Source organism: Equus asinus, chromosome 28, assembly GCF_041296235.1.
Source record: "Equus asinus isolate D_3611 breed Donkey chromosome 28, EquAss-T2T_v2, whole genome shotgun sequence".
In the NCBI taxonomy this organism is placed as follows: domain Eukaryota; kingdom Metazoa; phylum Chordata; class Mammalia; order Perissodactyla; family Equidae; genus Equus; species Equus asinus.
In genome coordinates this window covers 15,840,894-15,865,310 of record NC_091817.1, presented here as the reverse complement: position 1 = coordinate 15,865,310, position 24,417 = coordinate 15,840,894, and the positions used below count along the sequence as shown (strand labels likewise).

At 38.6% G+C, this 24,417-nt stretch overlaps 1 protein-coding gene across 19 annotated transcripts in view; it reads right to left on the bottom strand.

The window, feature by feature from the left end:
• PHKB (phosphorylase kinase regulatory subunit beta) overlaps positions 1 to 24,417 on the bottom strand; it is a 219,543-nt gene that overhangs the window by 17,455 nt on the left and 177,671 nt on the right. For 14 of the 19 annotated variants that reach the window (XM_044761195.2, XM_044761200.2, XM_044761197.2 and 11 more), the window contains 3 exons: positions 24,304 to 24,394; positions 21,278 to 21,480; positions 1,803 to 1,937 (listed from right to left, as the gene is read on the bottom strand). In XM_044761195.2, the coding sequence (XP_044617130.2) occupies positions 1,803 to 1,937; positions 21,278 to 21,480; positions 24,304 to 24,394 (429 nt within the window). Of the gene's footprint in view, positions 1 to 1,802; positions 1,938 to 8,445; positions 8,530 to 21,277; positions 21,481 to 24,303; positions 24,395 to 24,417 lie in introns of those variants that run through there. The other 5 variants (XM_044761196.2, XM_070500640.1, XM_044761194.2 and 2 more) reach the window with 3 other exon arrangements.

The window sequence follows — 24,417 nt, the reverse complement described above, 5'->3', positions numbered from 1 at the left end:
TCTCCTACGTATGGGGATTTAGGTTATGGGCATTCCAAAATATGCAATTATAAACAGCGATGCGATGAATAACCTTGTCCATATATATTTTCATATTATTGGAGCCATATCTCCTAAAATCTCCATAAATCCTAAAAGTAGGATTGCTGGGTCAAAGCGTAAATGGACAAGTAGATTTTTTTTGGATGCTGTCAAATTCCCATCCAGAAGGGCTGTACCTTCCAGCTTATATAAGAGTGTCCATTTCCTCACAGCCTCAGCAAATGTTTGTCATACTGTTTAACTTTTGCCAGTCTGACACATGAGAAATGGTATCTCAACATGTTTTAATTTATATTTCTCTAATTATGAGTTAGTTTAAACATCTTTTCAAATATCTAAGGTCCATTTTTTATCTTTTAAATGAACTGATTAATCATGTTTTCTCCCCATTTTTCTCTTGGGCTTTTGGTTCTTTGTCCCTCAGCTTTTAAGAATTCTTGGATATCAGCTCTTTGTAGCATTTTGTTCCAGTTTCTCAGCTATCTTTTGATATTTTCTATTTTTTGCCATGCAAAATGTTGTTTTTAATTTTTACATTGTCTCTTTAATCTTTTATTGCCCCAGGTTTGTGTCATGGTCAGAAAGCCTTTCCCATGCCAAGGTTAAAGAGGAATTTGGCACTATTATGGTTTCATTTTTTACATTTAGATTCTAATCTATCTGGAGTTTATTCTTGTGTATGGTATAAAGTATGGATTTGATTTTACCTTTTTCCAAATGGCTATCCAGTTGTCCTATCACTATTCATTTAAAAAGTCCAGTGATTTGAGATGTCACCTTTGTCATCCATTAAATTTCTATATGTGCTTGGGGTCTATCTCTGGACTTTCTATTCTGTTCAACTGGTCTCTCTGTCTGTTCATGTAGCAGCACCACACTGTTTTAATTAGAGGCTTTACAGTATGCTGGACTGTCTGTTAGGGCAAGTCCTTCTGTTACGTTTTTCTGATTTCTCTTGCATGTTTGTTTTTGCACATGAAGTTTGGTATTAACTTGTCTAACTCCATAACACAGCTTGTTGGAATTTTACTGGGACTGCGTCACATTTCTAACTGACATCTCTATGATGCTGAGTTGTCCTGTCTAAGAACAGGGATGCCTTTCCATCTGTCCAAATCTCCTTTTGTAGAAGATTTCTTTTCTAGGCATTTCTAAGCATATAACTATACTACCTTGGAAAATATCAGGCACATAAATAGTGCTCAATAAATGCTTGCCTAAATAATTATATTAAAGCTTTTTCTGTAATAAAAAATATTCTTCAATTCAATGTTATCGACAAGTATTTGTCTTGCTCTTATTCTAAGGTTAGCATTAGTTAAGTCTCGGAAAGGGTTTAGCCCCGAAGAAACTGACAGCATACTTAGGGAGACAGAGTAACAGGCAACACACTTAAATAATGTTCCCAAACCCAAACTTTTATGCCAAAATGTCAGGGGGAGACAGTAAGTGCTACAAAGATTCAGAAAGAGAACTGAACAAAGGGGTATGAAGTGCTCCATTCTGCACAGAATAGTAAAAATTAAGAAATGTTTATAAACTATACCTAAAAAAGGATAAAATTCAAATTAACACAACATCACAACTGAAGACAGGTATTTTAATTAGTATCTCTGCATACTGTTCATCTACTAGAGTGAACTCTGATGGTCTGCTGCATTTTATTTCTTATTAATATCTCATTAAGTTCATATATGTATCAAAGTTATGATATTTGAATACATCCAGGTGTCCTGTAGGGAACAAACGGCCCTCATTACCTTCCATTCTGTTGAGGCTGGAGAATATCCAACAGAAGCTGTTTAACTTCGCTAGGTGACAGCTGATACAAGTCCACAGCTGGCTTGTTCCTGCCACGGATCTCTAGTTCATACTCCATAGCATGGATGATCCACCTGAAGCAAACAGGGGAAGCATGAATCAGCAACTCTTGAGATAAAATTACTTTGTGCTTCTCATGGCAATGCCCTTAACAGCACCGACCTATCTAAAGGGGAATGAAGAAAAGGCCATTTGAATTTCCTGAACTGTTGATATAATTACTTCTACCAAGGTTATATGACATGATTAGACTCTTAAAAATGAGGCCTGTTCTTGCCTATGTGGTTCGGTAGTAAACATGAAAACAGGTTGGTACTTAGGTTCCTGGCAAATGAGATTCTACCAATTCGGTAGGATAAAATACTGTACACAAACAGCTGCCACACCATTGTTTTCTTAATACTAGAATATGCAAAAAGCAAAGAGGACAAAAACAAATCATTTTAAGAAATAGGCTGAGATATGCCGTTATAAATGCCCCTTTCCCAAGAAGGATAAGAAATTTTCACCTCTTTCTTTTACTCTGCAGTCATTCCCTTGCAATTGGAGGGAACAGAAGAGAAGTACCTGCCTTTGACATACAGGAACACAGTTAGTTATAACTTAATTACACTAGTATGTTAGAGAACACACTTTAACCAACAGATTTCAGAATAATCTTCTTTATAGACATTCAAATACAGATATTTAAGTGCTGCTCATGTACCTATTCTTAAAGAATCAATTCTTTAATAGTATTTAATTGCTGTTCACAAAATAATTTTTTATCACAGAAAAAGCTTTAATATAATTATTTAAGCAAGCATTTACGGAACACTATTTGTATGCCTGGTATTTCCCAAGGTGGTATAGTTATATGCCTAGAAATGCCTAAAACATTAATTATTTTATGTGAAAGAAATTTTATTTTCTAATTTGAGAAACTTTTAATAAGTATTTTTACAACATCATCTCATTTCTTTCACTTACCGTATTCTGAGGAAAGACTCAGATAAACTAGTTATGATACCAAAGAAAACTCGGGAAAAAATATTTTACCTTAGGGAAGCAGAACTCTACACACCATTAGGAAAAGCTAGGGAGTTAGCTCTACACAGCAGATTCCTACGCTTTATCCTTAAGTCCTTTGGTGAACACTGAATAACAAACAGACAGAACAGCTCAGCATCTGGAAAGAATGTGGCTTCATTTGCCCATGCCGCTTTGTCTCTCAAAGAGGGGCTGTGTAGCCAGCCCACTGGTAGAAAAGTCTAGTTACAGCTACTAAGATTTAAAGTGGCTAAGTTACTGCACCCAAATATATCATTATCTTTCTCTTGATACACTTCTTTGAAAGACAAGGGACAAGGCTATTGCAGATACAGAGATTAAAAAGTTAGGTGGAAATAATCAAAAGATTAAAGTCCTTCTTTCTGCCAAGGCTAGTTTGCAAAACAACAGTGATGCATCCTCATGGGATGACTTTAATGTCTCTCAATGGAAAAGAAGGTGAGAAATGTTAAGCCTTTCCAGGTGAGCCAGAGGTGATAGCAACGAGACTTCTTTGCCTGTCAGGCGAGGCCATAGGCCACAGGCAAAGTGTGCCTGCTCTGTGTCTCTTCCAATCTCACTCCCCTCTGCTAAGGCAACTTCAGCTCTTTTTCCTACCCCCTCCTCTATTCTTTGTTATTCCCAATTCTAGAAGTTAGGGATTTAGTCTACCAGTCAATTGCAGGGTTATGTGTTGCAAAACACTGGAGAGATTACAGAGGTATGAGAGAGAGACGAGAAGGGAACATAATTTTTAAAATGTATAATCGTTATTACTACCACTGATAAAACATAATAAATATTTCATAGTTGCTCATTGGTTAAGAAGAATAAAGATGACAAAGTATTTGCAAACAATAAAATAAATGTTTATGAGCTTCCTGATAATGTACAACAGAACACGTAACAAAATTAAGATTTACAATTTGTATTTCTCTAATCAGTTGAAAAGAAAAACTAGACGAAATCCGTGCTATTGCCAAAGACTAGAATTTCTTAATTGTTCATCATTATTATTAACTATATTTAGTCAGAATGTTATACAAGCATAAAATTCACAAAGATATAGTCCCTTTGGATGCTTTGATGTTAAAGTTGTTTATGAAATTAGCTGTTAAAGAAACATTTCAGTTACAATAAACTGCTCCATGGAACTCTATTTTTATTTTTTTTTGAGGAAGATTAGCCCTGAGCTAACATCTGCTGCCAACCCTCCTCTTTTTTGCTGAGGAAGATTGGCCCTGAGCTAACATCCATGCCCATCTTCCACTATTTTATATGTTGGATGCCTGCCACAGCATGGCTTGACAAGCAGTGTGTAGGCCCTCGCCTGGGATCTGAACTGCCGAACCCTGGGCTGCTGAAGCAGAACACGTGAACGTTATTAACTGCTGTGCCACTGCGCTGGCTCCATGGACCTCTCTTTAAACAAAAAATTTCTATTTTTAATTTTATAGGTTAGACAGAGTTGTCTCCTACTTATTGTTTTCTTTCTTTAACATTTAAAATTTATATTTGAGGCAGCTTAGTATAACAGAAGGAACACCAAATTAAAAAGCTAAACAACTGCCTTTTGGTCTCCTCAATGAGCCAATGGCATCAAAAAAAAGTGAGGGTAGGGGGTAGATTAAAAGTGACTTAGGAGACGTAACAACTAATGGCAAGTGTGGGCCTTGTTTGGGATCCTGATTTTTTTTTTAAATCATTTTAGGGACAACAAGAGAAATCTGAATAAGAGTTGGGTATCAGGTGGTATTAAGGAAGTATTGCCAATTTTTTGGGGTGTGATAACGGTGCTGTGATTACTAAGAAAATATCCTTTCTAAGAGATACATACTTACTAAAATACTGAGGGGCAAAAGTCAAAATGTCTGGAATTTGCTTTATAATCTACAGCAAAAAAGAAAAGCAGCAAATATGGCAAACGTAAATTACTAACAATTGCTTATACTCATTAAAATAATGGACATTTGGGGGGCTGGCCCCGTGGGCAAGCGGTTAAGTTCGCACGCTCCGCTGCAGGCAGTCCAGTGATTCGTTGGTTCGAATCCTGGGCGCGGACATGACACTGCTCACCAAACCACGCTGAGGCAGAGTCCCACATGCCACAACTAGAAGGACCCACAACAAAGAATATACAACTATGTACCAGGGGCTTTGGGGAGAAAAAGAAAAAAAAAATCTTTAAAAAGAAAAATAATGGACATTTGGGAATTTACCAAATCATTCTATTATTACACATTTAAAAATTTTCATACTGAAAAGAAAAAACATGAAGACAGGCTTGAATATCAACTCTGTCACTTACCAATAGTGCCCCATTGGTAAGTTATTTTTCAAATGGGATTATTACTGTTATGTAGTCAGCTCATTTTATGGAATTATTTTGAGGAACAAATAAGACTGCCCGAAAAAAGGATTTTGAAATTACGAAGCTATAAAAATGTTAGCAAACTCCTTTTATTTGACTTCTCAGACTCAAGGTGGAGGAAAGGTAATACAGTATTTTAATTCAAGTCTTGGAGTTACTTACGCACGTGTTGCGTCCATTTAACTGCAGGATGCATCCTCTTCTAAAATAAGTAACTTTTTCATTTTTGAAAGTCCTCTCAAACTTGAGTTATTAAAACGAAGCATCGTCTATTACATTTATCTTTTAAAATCTTCAGTATCATAAACAAAGATAGTTGGAGATTTAAAAATTCCCCCTCAGGCTTTTTCCTTCTGACTGTAAAATCTCAGCAGTTCTTTGAGCTAATTATAGAAAACACGGTACTCAACAGCAACCAAAGAAAGAGGAGTGTTTTTCATTCAAGCACAAATGAATATAACTTATCTGTCAGATTACTAAAACACATTTATTCATTAAAAAATATTGGCCAAACTAATATTTTTAGCTTGGAATTCTTCAAAAGACTAAAATAAAAACAGCAGGGGCGGGCCCCATGGCCAGGTGGTTAAGTTCGCGCACTCTGCTTTGGCGGCCTGGGGTTTCGCAGGTTCAGATCCTGGGCGCAGACATGGCACCGCTCATCAGGCCACGCTGAGGTGGCGTCCCACATGCCACAATCAGAGGCACTCACAAATAAAATATATAACTATGTAATGGGGGGGATTTGGGGAGAAGAAGAAAAAAAAGAAGATTGGCAACAGCCGTTAGTTCAGGTGCCAATCTTTAAAAAAGAAAAAAACCAGCAGAATAGCTTTACACATAAGCTATACTATACTATATAGCAGTCATAGCGACTTAGAGAAAGTAAGTTACCAAGTGAGTAACACAGTTAAGAAAATGAAAGACATTTTATGCATTTTTAGAACTACTAATACAAAAGGGCATGCCCTTTGTATTATCCCTTTGCATGGGAAAATCTGACCTCTTATCCTCATTCTCACTGACAAAGTCATCATATCTAATTTGACATTTCCAGTGTAAAAGCCCTTAATGAAAAATGGGGAAATAAAGCAAGCAAGCAAATGTGGAAGGTCAAAAGAACGACGTTTATCCTTGGACTAGAACCTTACGAATTCAGGGACATGCTCTACTTGCCAATAAGCAAATGAGAACGTGGCAGATACACACGACTGACCAGATCAACCTTCAAATGTATCACGGTTTGGCTTAAGGACAATGAATGCCTCAGCACTCCTGGAAGAGTGTGAAGAAGGGGACTAGGATTCCTATATAGTCCTGGGAATAAGCTTATCCTTCTAAAAACTCTCCGGTTGTGAGGTTAGTAAGCATATCGTGTAGATATTGGCATTTTTCTTTTCAACGTGCCTCAATCAAGGTGTGAAATATAAAACAAAGTGCAGGGAAATCTGACATCATTGGTAAACCAGAATGGCTGACATTTTCTGAAACAGTGCCATAAAGAATAGCACTGATCCATAGCAAGAAACAATTTTTTTAATAGTCACTTTGAGGCTATTTCAAGATACTAAGGAGAGGATCTTGTCAAAGTAATGGCGGAAACAAACTCTGAACTCATCTCCTCCTTTGAACACAACCAGGTTACAACTATTTTTGGAAAAATTACCCTGGATAGAAAACTGTATAAAAAGAACCCCCACAACAAGGGACAGTCCTAAGGAGGAAGAGGCAGAAATTCCTCCTGGAGAGAAAAAAAGCCACCGTCAGGAGCAGCGGAGTTTCTCAGCCAGTCAGGCAGAAGCCACCCTAAGGTACGCAGCCCTACCTAGAGCAGTGAGGTCCGGAGCGGGGCCAATACTGCTATAAGCATCCTTCAGACTCAGCACAACTGAGACAGGGGTCTTACTATCTGGCTTCGCTGGCTATTAACTGCAGCGAGGATAAGCCCAGAAAAGCTATCAGCTGAAAGCCAAAAAGACCCAGGTCTTAAGGGCCCATGCACAAACTCACCTGTCTTAGCAAACTAAAATCACTAGAGAGAAGGCTCACAGTCCTTTGGTGAAAAGAGACTCAGTTGGTGGGCTCTGGCTGCATCTCGGTGAGAGGAGAGACCTCTCCAGACACTGAGACATTGGTGGCGGCCATTGCCGTGACCTAGTCCAGGCGTGGTGACACAGACCCTGGCAGACGCCCCTGAAATTCTTCCCATGGCCTGTAAGCCCAGGGGTCTGCCACACCTACTACAGTGCAGATTTAATCCAGTTCAGCCAGGGCAGGCAGCCCACCCAAGGGACCAGCCCCACCCAACAGCAAGCCCTCAGGCTACTTGTCGGCCTGCACAGACTGGATGCCTTGATCTTCTACAGGCAGGTGAGTGTCTGTCTCTGTGGGGCAGGGCCTGTGTGAGGACCAGGTGAACTGTGGGGGGCATTGGTGGAGAGGTGGGGGCCTCTGCAGTGGGGCATTGGGGTATGCTCCAGGGGGTTGGGAAGTGTGCACAGATCAGAACTATGTTGACTGTGTATGTGGTCCTGTGGAGGGTGAGGCTTATCAGTGGCAGAAGACCTGTGTTTCACAAATAGCCGTAAAATACATCAGCCTGGCCTTCCAAAGACTGAAACAATTGAGTGCTCCTGTGCCTAGGGCCAGCCCCACTCAGCTGCACTCCTAAGAGAACTGACAACAGCCTTGTAAACCTCAGGCCAATAGCAGCTGGAAGCCCCTGAGCCTAGCAACCAGTCACACTGGGCACCTACCAAATTAAGAGGAAAAGTGCAACAGGAGAGTGCTGATAGACCTTGTAGGCAACAGTGCAGAGGCTCCCCAAGCCGGATTTACAAACAACTGGCCAGGGAAGGGAAGACTAGATTCCCTGGGCACTTGCATTAAGAGCAACCCTGCCACAGCAGAAGGACAAAAGTAGCCCACAAAGGGGTCACTCCTGTATCATTAGGACTGGTGATGAGACGGAAGGACACTGCAGGGCCTCAAAAGGCATCTCTTAAATAAGGCCAAGGCCACTTCCCCAAAATCAGGAGATATAGACAACTCACCTAATGCATAGAAATAAGCGCAGAGAAGGACGCATAATGAGGAGACAAAGGAACACATTCCAAGCAAGGGAACATGACAAAAACCCAGAAAAAGGACTAAACGAAACAGAAATAAGTGACCTACCCGACAAAGAGTTCAAACAAAAACTCATAAGGATGCTCACATATACTGGGAGAAGACTGGATCAACACAGTGAGCTCATCAACAAAGAACTGTAAAATATAAAAAAGAACCAATCAGAAATGAAGAATACAATACTAGAAATGAAAAACTCACTAGAGGAACTCAATAGCAGAGTAGAGGATACAGAAGAACAGATCAGCAAGCTAGAGGAAAGATTAGAGGAAATCACCCAAGCTGAACAAAAGAAAAGAGAAAAGAATTAGACAGAATGAGAACAGTCAAAGAGAACTCAGGGACAAAAACAAGCATGCTAACATTTGTATTATAGGTGTCCCAGAGAGAGAGGAGAGAGACAAAGGGGCAGAAAATTTATTTGAAGAAATAATAGATGAAAATTTTCCTAACCTAAGGAAGGAAACAGACATCCAAGTACAGGAAGCACAGAGAGGTCCAAATAGGATAAGCCCAAAGGGCCCACCCCAAGACACATTATAATTAAAATGACCAAAATTAAAGATAAAGAGAGATTGCTAAAAGCAGCAAGAAAAAGGCAACAAGTGACATACAAAGGAAAGTCCATAAGGCTATCAGCAGAATTCTCAGTCGAAACCCTACAGGCAAGAAGACAATGGCATGACATATTCAAAGTGCTAAAAAGAAAAAACCTACAGCCAAGAATATTCTATCCATCAAGGGTGTCATTCAGAATGGAAGGAGAGCTAAAGAGCTTTCCAGATGAGCAAAAAGTAAAGGAGTTTATCACCAAGAAACCAGGTTCACAAGAAATGCTGAAGGGACTTATATAGTCGGAAAGCAATGACCACAAATAGGGATAAAAAATTATCAAAAAAAAAACCCAAAAACAAAAAACCCCAGGCAATAAAATCACTGATAAAGGTAAAAATATAGTAAAGGTAGCAGATCAACCACCTGTGAAGACAATATGAAGGTTAAAAGACAAAAGTACTAAAATTACCTATTTCAATGAAAAGAGAGTAATGGAAAAACACACACAAAACAAGAGATTAGATACGATTTCAAAAACAAAATGTGGGAGGAGGGGAGTGAAAAAGTACAGCTTTTAGAAAAAGGTCAAGCTAAAGAGTCTATCAACTCAATATAGACTGTTATATACATAGAATATTATATAGGATCCTCATGGTAATCACAAACCAGAAACCTATAATAAGTAAGCAAAGAAGTAAGACAATAGAAATCAAACACATTACTAAAGAAAGCCATCAAAAAACAAGGGAAGAGACTAAGAGAAAAAGAAAGGGACAGAGAAGAACTACTATAACACCCAGAAACAAAAAGTAACAGAATGGCAATAAATACATATTTAGCAATAGCTACTTTAAATGTCAATGGACTAAATGCTCCAATCAAAAGGCATAGGGTGGCCAATTAGATTAAAAAACAAGACCCATATATATACTGCATACAAGAGACACACTTCAGACCTAAAGACACTCACAAACTGAAAGTGAAAGGATGGAAAAAGATATTCCATGCAAATGGCAAGGAAAAGAAAGCGTGGGTAGCAACACTTATATCAGACAAAACAGACTTTAAAACAAAAACTGTAACAAGAGACAACATACATAATGATAAAGAGAACTACACTACATGATGATAAAGAGAACGATCCAACAAGAAGATATAACACTTGTAAATATCTATGCACCCAGCAGAGGAACACCTAAATACATAAAGCAATTATTAATAAACATAAAAGGAGAAATACACAGTAACACAATAACAGTAAGGGACTTTAACACTCCACTTACACCAATGGATAGATCATGCAAACAGAAGATCAATAAGGAAACACTGGCCTTAAATGACACATTTGACCACATGGACTTAGTGGATATATATAGAACATTCCATCCAAAAACCACAGAATACACATTCTTTTCAAGTACACATGGAACTTTCTCCAGGACTGATCACATATTAGGCCACAAAACAAGTCTCAATAAATTTAAGAAGATTGAAATAACACCATGCATATTTTCTGACCACAAAGGTATGAAACTAGAAATCAACTACAGGAAGAAAACCAGAAAAGCCACAAAAATGTGGAGATTAAAAAAAATGCTACTGAAAAACAATTGGGTCAATGAAAAAATCAAAGGAGAAATAAAAAAATTCCTGGAGACAAATCACAATGAAAATACAACATGCCAAAATCTGTGGGATACAGCAAAAGCAGTTCTAAGAGGGAAGTTTATAGCAATTCAGGCCTACCTCAACAAAGAAGAAAAATCCCAAATAAACAATCTAACAGTGCATCGAAAGGTACTGGAAAAAGAACAACAAACAAAGCCCAAAATCAGCAGAAGGAAGGAAATAATAAAAATCAGATCAGAAATAAATGAAATAGAGACTAAAAAAACAATAGAAAAAATTAATGAAACCAAGAGTTGCTTCTTCGAAAAGATAAACAAAATTGACAAACCCTTAGCTAGACTCACCAAGAAAAAAAGAGAGAAGGCTCAAATAAATAAAATCAGAAATGGAAGAGGAGAAATGACAAGTGACACCTCAGAAATACAAAAGATAAGAAGAGAATACTATGAAAAGCTATACGCCAACAAACTGGATAATCTAGAAGAAATGGATAAATTTCCTAGAAAGATAGAACCTTCCAAAACTGGACCAAGAAGATGTAGAAAATTTGAATAAACCGATCACCAGTAAGGAGATCAAAACAGCAATCAAAAACCTCCCAAAAAATAAAAGTCCAGGACCAGAAGGCTTTCCTGGTGGAATTCTACCAAACATTCAAAGAAGACTTAATACCTATCCTTCTCAAACTCTTCCAAAAAATTGAAGAGGAGGGGAGGCTTCCTAACTCATTCTACAAAGCCAACATTACCCTGATACAAAAACCAGACAAAGACAACACAAAAGAAGAAAATTACAGGCCAATATCACTGATGAACATCGATGCAAAAATCCTCAACAAAATACTAGCAAATTGAGTATGACAACACATTAAAAAGATCATACAGTGTGATCAAGTGGGTTTCATTCCAGGAATGCAGGGATGGTTCAACATCCACAAATCTATCAATGTGATACACCACATTAACAAAATGAAGAATAAAAATCATGTGATCATCTCAATAGATGCAGAGAAGGCATTTGACAAGATACAGCATCCATTTATGATAAAAACTCTCAATAAAACGAGTATAGAAGCAAAACACCTCAACATAATAAAGGCCATATATGACAAACCCACAGCAAATATCATTCTCAATGGAGAGAAACTGAAAGCTATCCCTCTAAGAACAGGAACCAAACAAAGACGCCCACTTTCACCACTCTTATTTAACATAGTATTGGAAGTCCTAGCCAGAATAATCAGGCAAGAAAAAGAAATAAAAGGGATCCATATTTAAAAGAAGAAGTGAAACTGTCATGATTTTATATAGATGGCATGATTTTATATAGAGAAAACCCTAAAGAATCCACTAAAAAACTTTTAGAAATAAGAAATGAATACAATCAAGTCAAAGGATACAAAATCAACATACAAAAATCGGTTGCATTTCTATACACTAACAACGAAGTAGCAGAAAGAGAAATTAAAAATACAATCCCATTTACAACTGCAACAAAAAGAATAAAATACCTAGGAATAAACTTAACCAAAGAGGTGAAAGATCTGTACACTGAAAACTATAAAACATTGCTGAAAGAAATCAAAGAAGACACGAAGAAATGGAAAGACATTCTGTGCTCTTGGATTGGAGGAATTAACATCATTAAAATGTCCATACTTCCTAAAGCAATCTACAGATCCAACACAATGCCTATCAAAGTTCCAACAACATTTTTTACAGAAATAGAACAAAGAATCCTAAAATTTATATGGAACAACAAAAGACCCCGAATAGCTAAAGGATTCCTGAGAAAAAAGAACAAAGCTGGAGGTATCACACTCCCTGATTTCAAAATATACTACAAAGCCATAGTAACCAAAACAGCATGGTACTGGCACAAAAACAGACACACACATCAATGGAACAAAATTGAGAGCCAAGAAGTAAACCCACACGTTTATGGACAGCTAATATTCCACAAGGGAGCCAAGAGCATATGATGGAGAAAGGAGAATCTCTTCAATCAATGGTGTTGGGAGAACTGGACAGACACATGCAAAAGAATGAAAGTAGACCATTCCCTTACACCATGCACAAAAACCGACTCAAGATGGATTAAAGACTTGAATGTACGACCTGAAACCATGAACCTTCTAGAAGAAAAGATAGGCAGTATGCTCTTTGACATTGGTGTTGGCAGCGTATTTTCAAGTACCATGTGTGACCGCGTAAGGGAAACAAAAGAAAAAATGAACAAATGGGACTACATCAAACTAAAAAGCTTCTGCACAGCAAAGGAGACCATCAACAAAACGAAAAGACAACCTAACAACTGGGAGAAGATATTTGCAGACCATAGATCAGATTAATATCCAAAATATACAAAGAACACATACATCTTAACAACAAAAAAACCAATAACCCAATTAACAAATGGGCAAAAGATCCGAACAGAGATTTCTCCAAAGAAGATATACGGATGGCCAACAGGCATATGAAAAGATGCTCAACATCATTAGCTATCAGGAAAATGCAAGTCAAAACTACAGTGAGGTATCACTTCACTTCCGTCAGAATGGCTATAATTAACAAGACAGGAAACAACCAGTGTTGGAGAGGATGTGGAGAGAAGGGAACCCTCGTACACTGCTGGTGGGAGTGCAAACTGGTGCAGCCACTATGGAAAACAGTATGGAGAATCCTCAGAAAATTAAGAATAGATCTACCATATGATCCAGCTATCCCACTGCTGGGTATTTATCCAAAGAACTTGAAAACACAAATGCATAAAGATACATGCACTCCTATGTTCATCACAGCATTATTCACAACAGCTAAGACTTGGAAGCAACCTAGGTGCCCATCAAGGGACGAATGGATAAAGAAGATGTGGTATATATACACAATAGAATACTACTCAGCCATAAGAAACGATGAAATCTGACCATTCGTGACAACATGGATGGACCTTGAGGGTATTAGGCTGAGTGAAATAAGTCAGAGGGAGAAAGTCAAATACCGTATGATCTCACTCATAAGTAGAAGATAAAAACAACGACATACAAACACATAGCAATGGAGATTGGATTGGTGGTTACCACAGGGGGAAGGGGGAGGGCAAAAGGGGTGACTAGGCTCACATGTGAGGGCATGGACTATGATTAGTTTTTGGGTGGTGAACATGATGTAATCTACACAGAATTCGAAATATATTACGATATACATCTGAAAGCTATATAATGTTATAATCCAATGTTACTGCCATAAAAAATAAGTAAATAAAAAGATAGCAAGAAGTATTTGCCAAGTTTGCTGTTAAACAAGTGAAGGAATAACTCCCTGTGCAAGCATTTTACTAAAGCCGTATAATAGGAGATGGGAAAGCCACATAAGGGACTTTTTTGCTTGATTCCTATTAATACAGAGAGGGTGACAATTTGATAAGGCAAACTGAGCTTCCTGTTTGGTAACTGGAGAAGAAGGACTCACTCACTCTACCCTCAATCTAATCATAACAGAATACAGGTAAGAGAGCTCCATCAGGGGCTGGCCCCATGCCTGGATGGCTAAGTTCACACGCTCCACTTCCGCAGGCTGCGGTTTTGCCAGTTCAGATCCTGGGCACGGACATGGCATCACTCATCAGGCCATGCTGAGGCGGTGTCCCACATAGCATAGCACAATCAGAGGCACTCACAACTAGAATATACAACTATGTACTGGGGGATTTGGGGAGAAGAAGAAGAAGAAGAGAAAAAGAAGATTGGCAACAGATCTTAGCTCAGGTGCCAATCTTAAAAAAAAAACAAAAAAAAACAGAGCTCCATCATCTCACTTCCCTACCTCACATCAAATGTCAAAAACAAAAAGCTTTGAATGAGTATCAAACTTTGCTAATGAACTCAGAACTGTGATAATCTCCTTTCCTTGACTGCACAAGCAATGTTATAGTCACAGTTCCTATGACACTAGTGGCCTTCTCTAAGCATTGGATATGTGATCCACAGACGCAGTTGTGGGCATTAAAGGACAAGACACGGCTGGATCATAATTGCTTACAGAGGATGTCTTGGCAGTATGGAAAGCAGAGATGACAAAGGCTTGATAACACACATCCTCAGGCGTTATCTCCCACGAAAGCCTGACTGACAGACCCAGAGCAGAAAGCAGTTGATTGGAGTCTATAGTAATGGGCCTGTCAGGAACTTGATCTATTTCAACATGAGAGCTGGAGCACAAATCAATAACGAGACAGCAAATCAAATCATTATCAGACTAGCATACCATTCCTGTGAGCAGGTTAATTTTGTTCCCCACAGTGCCTGAGAGCAGTAACACTGAAGAAATTGCACTGGGGGGACTAACCTTTGAAACGAGAAAAGACACATGGTGGTATTGGTTTAAAGCAATGGAGGCAATAGGTGATATAAATAAATAAATTTTAAAAATCCAAAAACCTCAGCGAGAGAAGTTAAAACAGAGATAAAAGTATACATAGTACATGTACTTATGTTCTTATTTCTCATGTCCACTCAGCCCAGGGAATGTTGGCACTTCAGGAGGTATATGGTATTCAAAGCTGACCGAACTATCAATCTCTTTAATCATAATCAACATTTAAAAGAGAGAAACAATAGTAAAAGTCAGACATGAGTAAGTCTAAAGTGCTTTAACCTATAAGGAAGTGAAAAAGGAATGTTTTCTATAAATCCCCTCCCTCCTTTCTTTTAAAATTATGCTATAATCACTACAATACACAAGAGTGACTTTCTAGAGCAACAAGTTTAACAATTTATAAGAAACTTGACATTCAAGGACTTTATAAATGAATAATCTGCTCATCAATTTTAAGCAAACTAAAACCTTCCAGGGACTAATTCAAGGTAAATTTTGTAAAGAAATATATTGAGGATGCATTTGCTGCTAGCAGTAGATTAACATGTAAGGAAGATATTCACTCAAGGAGCTGAGGTCTCAGTAAAATTTATCAAAAATTTATTAAGGATGAAGTGCAACAAAAATATATTAAAAAGATACAAAAATATATTCTTTCTTTTCAGAGGGACACTGTCACAAGCCCCATGGGCAGGACAACTGCAATTCTCTGAAACTGTCTGACATCCCTAGAGTGGAAACAGGGTTCCAACACCTTTTTGTTAATGTGATGGAAGAGCACCAGGGGCACAGGTCTAAGGGGATTTCAGAGTGTCTGCCATGCGTTTCACGAGGTCCCACCAGGTGATGGAGGGGCAAGACCAGGTCAGATAGCAGTGGAGAATCCAAAAGGGTTTTGAATTAAGGTTTTTGTATGAAATGCTTGGGGATTATCCCACTGGGCCCTAAAGGAGACACAACCATAGCGCAAAGAGATACCTTCAGGGTGAACGTCTTTTGTGGGAGCAGAGGGTCTTTGCAAACCTAGGACCGGAAGACAAGAGTGAGTGTGTGTGTGTTTGTTGGGACGGGGGGAGGTTCCCGCTTCTTGGGATTTGTATTCTGTAAAAGGAAATCCCCAGAGGTACTTGTTCTCCAAAAGCCACAAGACAGGAGCACAATTTACCAAATTTAACAGCAATACTGTTGAAGCTTTATCCTTTGTAAAACACCTTCACATTCCTTACCGAGAATCCCCACAATCCAAGGGGGAAGCCAAAGCAGGGAAACCTTCCTTATTTGATAGACAAGGGAGCTGGGGGAGGGGATGAGGAAGCCTGAACTCTGGAGTCACTAACACTAGGTCCAGATCCTGGTTCTTGGTCTTGTGACCTTGGGCAAGTTCCTTAACTTCACTGAATTTTCATAGTATCTTAATATATCTCTTGTAGTGTGCAAGGGGCTAACTTAGAATCAGTTCCAAATCATGCCCATTTCCTTGATCTCATATTGAATAAAAAGGGCAAAATCTCATTTCTTATGTTTGTTACCTTGTTAACTTCAGGCTCCCTGGTATGCCTTGCACTATACCACGGTGATCCTAGATTGGAGGACTGACAAACACAAGACAAAAAAACATCTGGAGCCAATGCATATCATAGTTGTTACATAACACCTGAATACAAAATGGGTTATAAGTTGAAATCACGTAGAAGGGACCATAAAGGTCATAGGGTTTAGAAACAAAACAGTAAGACTCCTTACCCCGAGAAAACAGTAGGAGTATACATAAGTGAACGGACACGTGCAAAGTACTTACGATAGAAGAACAAGAACTTTGGAGTCAGGCACACCTGGTATACATTCCAGTTCTTTCATTTACTGGTTTCACTAAAAACAGGCCATCTAAGCTCTCTGAGTCTCAGTTTGTTTACTTTAAAATGGGGTCCTAGTGTCTGCCTCAAAGTCTGTATAGATTAAATCAGATAATATATGTGAAATATTTTTAGCATATTGCCTACATAAAAATAGGTGTTCAATAAATATTTGTGGTTATGTTGATGGAGGAAAAGCAGGAGAAACAGTTTACCAGAGTAAACTTTTGAGCACAATAACTATGTGTTATTCCTATTTGCACCCCAAGATCCTTCCTGGGAATGCTGCTTAGAGAGGCAGCATTGATAAGACACTCGTGGCACACTCTGCTATGATTATCTGCACTACTCCATTAACAAATGAACGGAGAAAAGTGCCACATCCTTTTATCCCCTTTATCCTTCATATAATCAAGGCCCTGTTTAACTTGGTCATTTTCTGAAGGTCATGATTTGTACAAATCAAGTGCATTTATCAAAATTACAAGAGTCCTTTACTTCTCTTTCTAATGAGTACAGGATGTGCTATCTTTTGTTTTTCCTAAATTCTCAATTACTAGCTCAAGGCAAGCTACCTGAACCTGCTTATAACCTACAGATTAAACAATCTGTCAAATTTCATTGGGCAACTCCTGTGAGCTAGACACTGATACAGACAGAAAGATAAGATCTAGCCCCTACCCTCAGCAGAAGTAAATTTCTTAAATAAATTATTCCTTATTAAAAAAAAAAATTAGAATTTTCTCCAACCAAAAACATCCCAGTGTTTAGAGCTGACCCTGTGAGTCCTGGATACGACAGAAATATCCATAATGAGTTAGGCAGGGACACTGTTAATACTCACAATGGAAATATAATGCCATAATTAATTCCAGGATGAGTTTCAGGACAGTGAGTAAAGTTTCACGGAAAATTTCTTCATTAGGAGGTTTTTTGCTATTGTTAAATACTAAGTCATATGCTGCTGTACTGACATTTTTCTTTTGGGTGCCACAGTTTAAGGAAAAAGAGAATATTATTTCTCATAGAAGGCACTGAACATATGGAGTAGCAGATACAGAAACAGGAAGAAAACTATTTTTAGAAGAAACTAAACATACTTCATTCAGAGAGAAAGAAGCTTCAGGTCACATTTGAATTCAAGAAAGAAAATTACATTGGATTTTTGAGAGAACATAAATCTCAAAAAAACATAAAATGCTAAATAAGCAGTAAAGGGAAAACTACCAGGGGCTGAAAAACACAGCATTGTAAAATCCTGGGAAACTGTTAAATTTTACTCTAAGGCTTTGTTTAAATCTCTGCAAGGATGACTATCATTGAAAGAGGCTCTCATGAATAGAACATTTATTACAAAGAATGTACTTTGGAAGAGTTATAACCTACACTTCTCAGTCAGCCTGAGAGAAATGCCAGAGTCTATGACAATAGAGTACTTTCAATACCGTGGATGGATACGGAGAATCACATTTCTTTTCACTTAGAGATAACTCACATGAAAGACCCATTTCTGTATCCTCATATTTAGTCAAGAGGTTGGAGTTGAAAATACTAGAGCAGAGATCAAACAAATCAGGGTATGATTCAAAGTTCTTATAACTGATTCAGAATACCTTTAAATCTTTGCAAGTAACACTTTTAAGGGATAAAAATGAAGTTAAAGTTCCATGCGGAGTGAATTCACTTCTCGATCAAAAGAAAAAGAAGGTAAAGAATGGGAAATTCATGGGCTGGCCCTGTGGCACAGCGGTTAAGTTCTCACACTCTGCTTCAGCAGCCCAGGGTTCGCTAGTTTGGATCCTGGGTGCAGGCCTACGCACTGCTTGTCAAGCCACGCTGTGGCAGGCATCCCACATACAAAGTAGAGGAAGACGGACATGGATGTTAGCTCAGGGCCAATCTGCCTCAGCAAAAAGAGGAGGACTGATGGCAGACGTTAGCTCAGGGCCAATCTTCCTCAAAAAAAAAAAAAAGAATGGGAAATTCACCTGAAATATACTATACAGTCATGTGCTTCATAATGATGTTTCGATCAACAACAGACCATATATACAATGGTGGTCCCATAAAATTAGTACCACATAGCCTAGATGTGTAGTAGGCTATACCACCTAGGTTCATGTAAGTACACTCTACGTTCGCACAAAGACAAAACTGCCTGACGACACATTTTTCAGACCCTATCTCTGTCATTAAATGATGCATGATTGCAGTTGAAATCACACCAATAGTTTAAAAAATAACAACCTCAACTAAAAAATTTTAAATAAAACTGAAAAATATAACTTACAAAGTAGACACCTCCTAAAGAAAAGAACTGACACCAATTTTACGTATATTTTCAGACATTTTTCCACACATACATTACACCTATGTATGTACACTATTATTATCATTCCTTTACAAAAAAGGGAGCAACACATTTGCAACTTGTTTTCCTTAATCTGTCTTGGACATTTATAAATGTTGGTACATAGACTTCATCTTGTTTCTTGTAATGGTTGTAACCATTTTACTGTACTGCTGTAACAATTTAAGCTATTTCCTACTGATGGGTGCCTAGGCTGTTGCCAGTGTCTCATGATTTCAAACAATGGTGAAATGAAGACTGTTGTAAAACATGTCTAAATTCCTAGAATGAGAATTGCTGAAACAACAGGTATGCAGATACTGCCCAATAAGCAACTAGTTTTTTATATGTAATTTTTTGAAGGCAAAAATGGGTAGTCATTTCCCATAAAGTGTTTCATACATATGTGCAAAATTAAAACTAAAAAATGAAAAGAAAATCAATCCAGCAATAAAGAAGAAAGGAAAAAGGTAACAACAAGAAAGCATGGCAAATAGAAAACATAAAATGGTGGGAATAAAGTAAAAATAATAAGCAATGGCACAAATATGAAATATGTATTTCTATTAAAAGATCAACTCAGATTGGATTAAAAATAAATATAGCATAAATGCTGAATATATAAGATATAGCTATACAAAATGAAAAAAGAACATTGAAGGTAAAGGGATGGACGACAGTTTACCAAGCTAATAATGACGGAAAAAGAAAGCAGGCATGACTGTAATATTAGACAAAAAAATAATTTAATTGTTATATTTTATGCATTGTAATGGTGTCATGGTTATGTAAAAAGGCCATAACTCAGAGACACACACTGAAGTACTTACAGATTAATGACATGATGGATTTGCTTTAAATCTAGAGGGGGTGGGTGTTGGTGGGGGTGGGTAGTACTGGGGAGAAAAGTGAAATAAGATCGTCATATGATGACAGTGTTGAAGCTGGGTGACAGTATGGCCACACAAGGCTTTATTACACTATTCTCTATACTTCTGCAAATGTTTGAAATTAAAAAAAAATTTTTAGAGAATTCAAGTTGAAAAGGAATAAATGATACAAAGATATAGTGAAAAAACTTTAAAGTATCATGAAACAAAACGAAGCTTTAAAATATATAAAGCAAAACTGATAAAAATGCAAAGAGAAATGGACATCTATAATTATGATGAGAAAATTTTAAGACTTTATCAGCAATCGAGGATCAAGTAGAACAGAAATAGTAAAGATATGGATCCCATTATACAATTAGCAAGCTACACTTATTCACACTCACACACATTCACACACATTTGTTCCCAACAGAGACTGTACGTTCTTTCCAAACACTGAGGAACACCCCCAAATTGGCCACATGTTAGGTTACTCTATATGCTCAGGTATTGCTGACTCTTCGATAATTAGAACATATTCATGTGACACTTGTACAATCAAAAATATACTGAAAAAAAGAAAAGACTTTATCTGGTTGTGATTGGCTTTTAACGAACTATCTCCCTTCATGTCACGTAATACGAGAGGGCTGAGATGAAAGTGCCGGGGAGAGGCTCAGCCACGTGTCCCAGGTCCCTGAGGCGGTCAGTTCTGCTGAACGCCAGAGCCTGGCCGACGCCCCTGACCACGCTGCCTCACGAGACCCTTGATCAAGAAGACGGAAGTCACCAGAGCCTTACAACTTCTTCTCCAAACACTCACAATTTTAATGATTAAAAATTAGATTTTGGTAGAAAATGGATGCAGCAGAATATTCTTAAAAGGACCAAATTTTTATCTGAGTGTGTCCTCTTGATACCCTTTAGACTGAAAAATCATTCTTAAGGCTTATCCACTTTATTTACAGGAACTTTTACAAGTATCATGCTTAGACTTTTTTTTTAAATTTTACCAGAGACAGAGTTACTTTACTATGTCTAACATAGGAGTTAAATAAACAGGAGGAATCTTTCAGGGCACTAGTATTTATTTCTTCATATCTCCAGACACTGCCTCTATGACTTAGGGGAAAGATGCACTTTCCTAAATACCCACCAGACCAGGGGCAGCACTTCACTTGGAGAGGCTGAGTCTGTTAGAGGACACCTTGAACAATTCTCTTCATGCAAATGCAAAGTATTTTACTTACCCAATTCGTATTTTCAGCATGCCATTGAATAACTCCGGGTTATTGGAGATGATCCAGCCAATATGGATAACCAGTTCTTGCTGAATGACTGCCTCCCTCTCATCATGGGTATTACACTTGTAATAGATGATGTTCTTAATCACACTCGGAGACAAAGGATTAGAGATAACCTCTTCTTCATGCCCAAAGGCACCCAGAGTTACCTACAAGTGGCAGATTTTTATTGTAAAAATTTCCTAGTTACTAAAAGATAAAAGAAAGAAATTCAAGGCTCAGGATGACTGGCAGGCGGAAATTACTCTATGCGAGCTAGGGAATTAGCTAGAATAACTGTTCCTGCTATTTATTAAAATGGCTTTCAAAGCATGACTCCCTCTGGAGTTCATGATGGTTCACAGTCTGGTCTAAAATATAAGGGCAGGTGAGGGTCCCAGTTAGGGGAGTGGAGGTGAGTAGATAAAAGCAGGAAAGGAATATAAATAACTGCTAAGGTAAAACTATTCTGAATAACTTTAGTGCTAGAAACTCCCCAGAGAAACCAGAATACTTTAAATAGCTTTACTTCACTGCACAGCCTACACAATTTAGTATTTGAGAGTATGTTTTTCACATCTTTATAGTTTCTCATGTGGAACTTCTTGCTCTTTAACAACACTGTGACCTTTTCAAAGGCAGGTGTGAGGTCACATGCTTGTAGGGCAGCCACTCCTCCTGGCCTAGTGCTGGTACCTAGTGAGGCTAAAATACTGTTGATGTATGTCTCACCTGTGGAGGGGAGTAAACACAGCTGCCTACAAGCCTGGGAAACGAGGAAGCACAGAGGTAAACGGCAATGAACAATTCAAAGCAGCAAGTGCAGCTGAAGCTGGCAAGAGGAATATCCTGGTCTCTCCCTCTCCTCTTTCCTTGGATTTCGCCTCCCAGAAGAGTCTGCAGCCCTTCCTTCCTCCTCAATATCCCCTCCCTCTCTCTTCCATGTACAGTGCACGTTTATAAGAAGCAGGAAAAAGAAGAGCATATAAAAGGGCCCTTGTGTTTTCAGAGACGAGAGGAGAGTGCAGAACATGGGGTCTTTTGCCCTAATTCTGTGATGGAGTGAAAACTGAGAACTACTGTTTATTATATCAGTGGTACCAACCAGTTAGTCCAAGTGCAATTACTTTTATTAAAATGTCAGTGTGTAAAGAAGACAACAAACAGAAGGCACATCATTGACTCTGGAAGCAATGATGACTAAACCACTCATTCATTCCAGAGAGCTTGAGCTGATTTGAAACTGCTCTGCAGAAACAATGTTACTTCAATTCTCAGGGCGGCATTTCACTAATGAGCAAATGCAAACTTTGAATGCTCCATTCTCATTTATTTTCTGTAGAGGGTAAGATATGGTCAGTGAATGGACTTCATACACCTGAAGTGGAGCTGTCAGCCTCCCAGGTGTACCCAGCTCCCTAAGTGACTGTTTCCTTGGGAGATGTGCTGGTCTGATTGGCAATTGTCCAGCCACAGCCTCAGGACAGACTCCAAGGCTTCCAGGATGTGGGGAGCAGAGTGTCAGGATCACAGGGTGCAAGCCCTCTTTAGACAGTGTACAGAATGGAGATGAACACCCTAACCTGCTCCCTCTCCAAGCGTCAGGTGCCGGAGACTCCAAAGATCTCCAATGCCTTCTCATATGCTTATATGAAGGAGAATTAACTGTATTTTCAGACATACTACAGGGGCCTAAAATCCAATGAAAAATAGCTTCCCAGAGCCTGTTTACTTTCTTCCAGAGGTGGCTCATCCAGGCAAACAACACAAAACTCTGAGCTGGAGGTGAGGATTGCGAGGAGAAAAGGCACTGGATAAGTTATCTCCTGTGCCCTGGTCTATTTAGCTGATGAATGAGGATGAAAATTCTACCTCTTAATAATTTGGAGAAAACAGAAAATAATTTAACTTTTTCTCAGGAGTTTATTAGTACTATCATTTTTCATTGTTATTAAACATTACAGGATAAAATAAACAGCTTATTATTCTAACATTTAAAAAGCTAGATGAAATATTTTTCATTTTAATGAATTAGGAGTCCAGAAATATGAGCAATGGGTTGATTCCATTAAAGAGGGTTAAAGTATTTCATATTATTAAAGCTTATTATCTCCCTAGGTTATCTGTCAAGAAGACACAATAAAGCACACATGTTCCCAAAGAAGAGAAAGAAAGCAAATAGGTTTTCATTCCAACCAAATGATGATTCAGCCAGGTAATTAGAGCTTATAGAACACAAAACAAAAAATGCACAGCCACATCCCACTCTGCACACCCACATGCACAGGCTTAATTCAACCCACATTCACCAAGTGCCTATTTCAAGGTCCCATACTGGGTACACTGGGACAGGTGCTGGACAAGACCTGGGCCCTGACCTCCAGGGGTCCACAGCATACCCTGGGGTGAGAGACACACCTTCAAGTGAACTTGGATCCAAGGCAGATGGTGAGACGTGTCACAGGCCTATTATGAGAACCCAGAGGAGAGAGAAACTGCTAACTGGAGATGGCTCTGTGAGGAGGAGCTGACAAGAGCTGGCCCTGGTGGGAGGGGAGGAGCTAGAGGGAGAGCAGATCCAGAGGGTTAAGGATCTGGGGAGCCAATGCATTTCTAAGGGGAGAAGAATCTCATGTGGAGAAGGGAAAATGTGCCCTTAACTATTCACCTGTCTTTGCTCCTATACCTGTCTGGAGTACTTCAGCAGGTATGATTCCATTTTCTTAGCATCTTCACTGACCTCAAGTAAACAGAGGAGTTGAAAATCAAAGCTCTAAAGTGCAGCAGGAAAAGGGATGGTCTATTTAGTATCTGTGCATCTTTAAGACTAAATTTTGCTTGGGGAAGGAGCCTTCTGTGGAAATGCCTGAGGCCCTGCTGATGTGCTTGTGAGAGGCCTAGGACACTGAGGCTAGTCAGATTTAAAAGCGAGGGGCTTACCCAGAAACCTTTGTGGCTGTGACCAAGTGAAAGTCTGAAAATTAGATACTTACCTGTTTGCCCTGCACTAAAACATTAGTAATGGATGGGGCCAGGCTGTCCACTAGTTTACTTAAAAGACTTGCTGCACGGCGCACAACCGACCTGGGGGCAAAGAACAAAGCAGG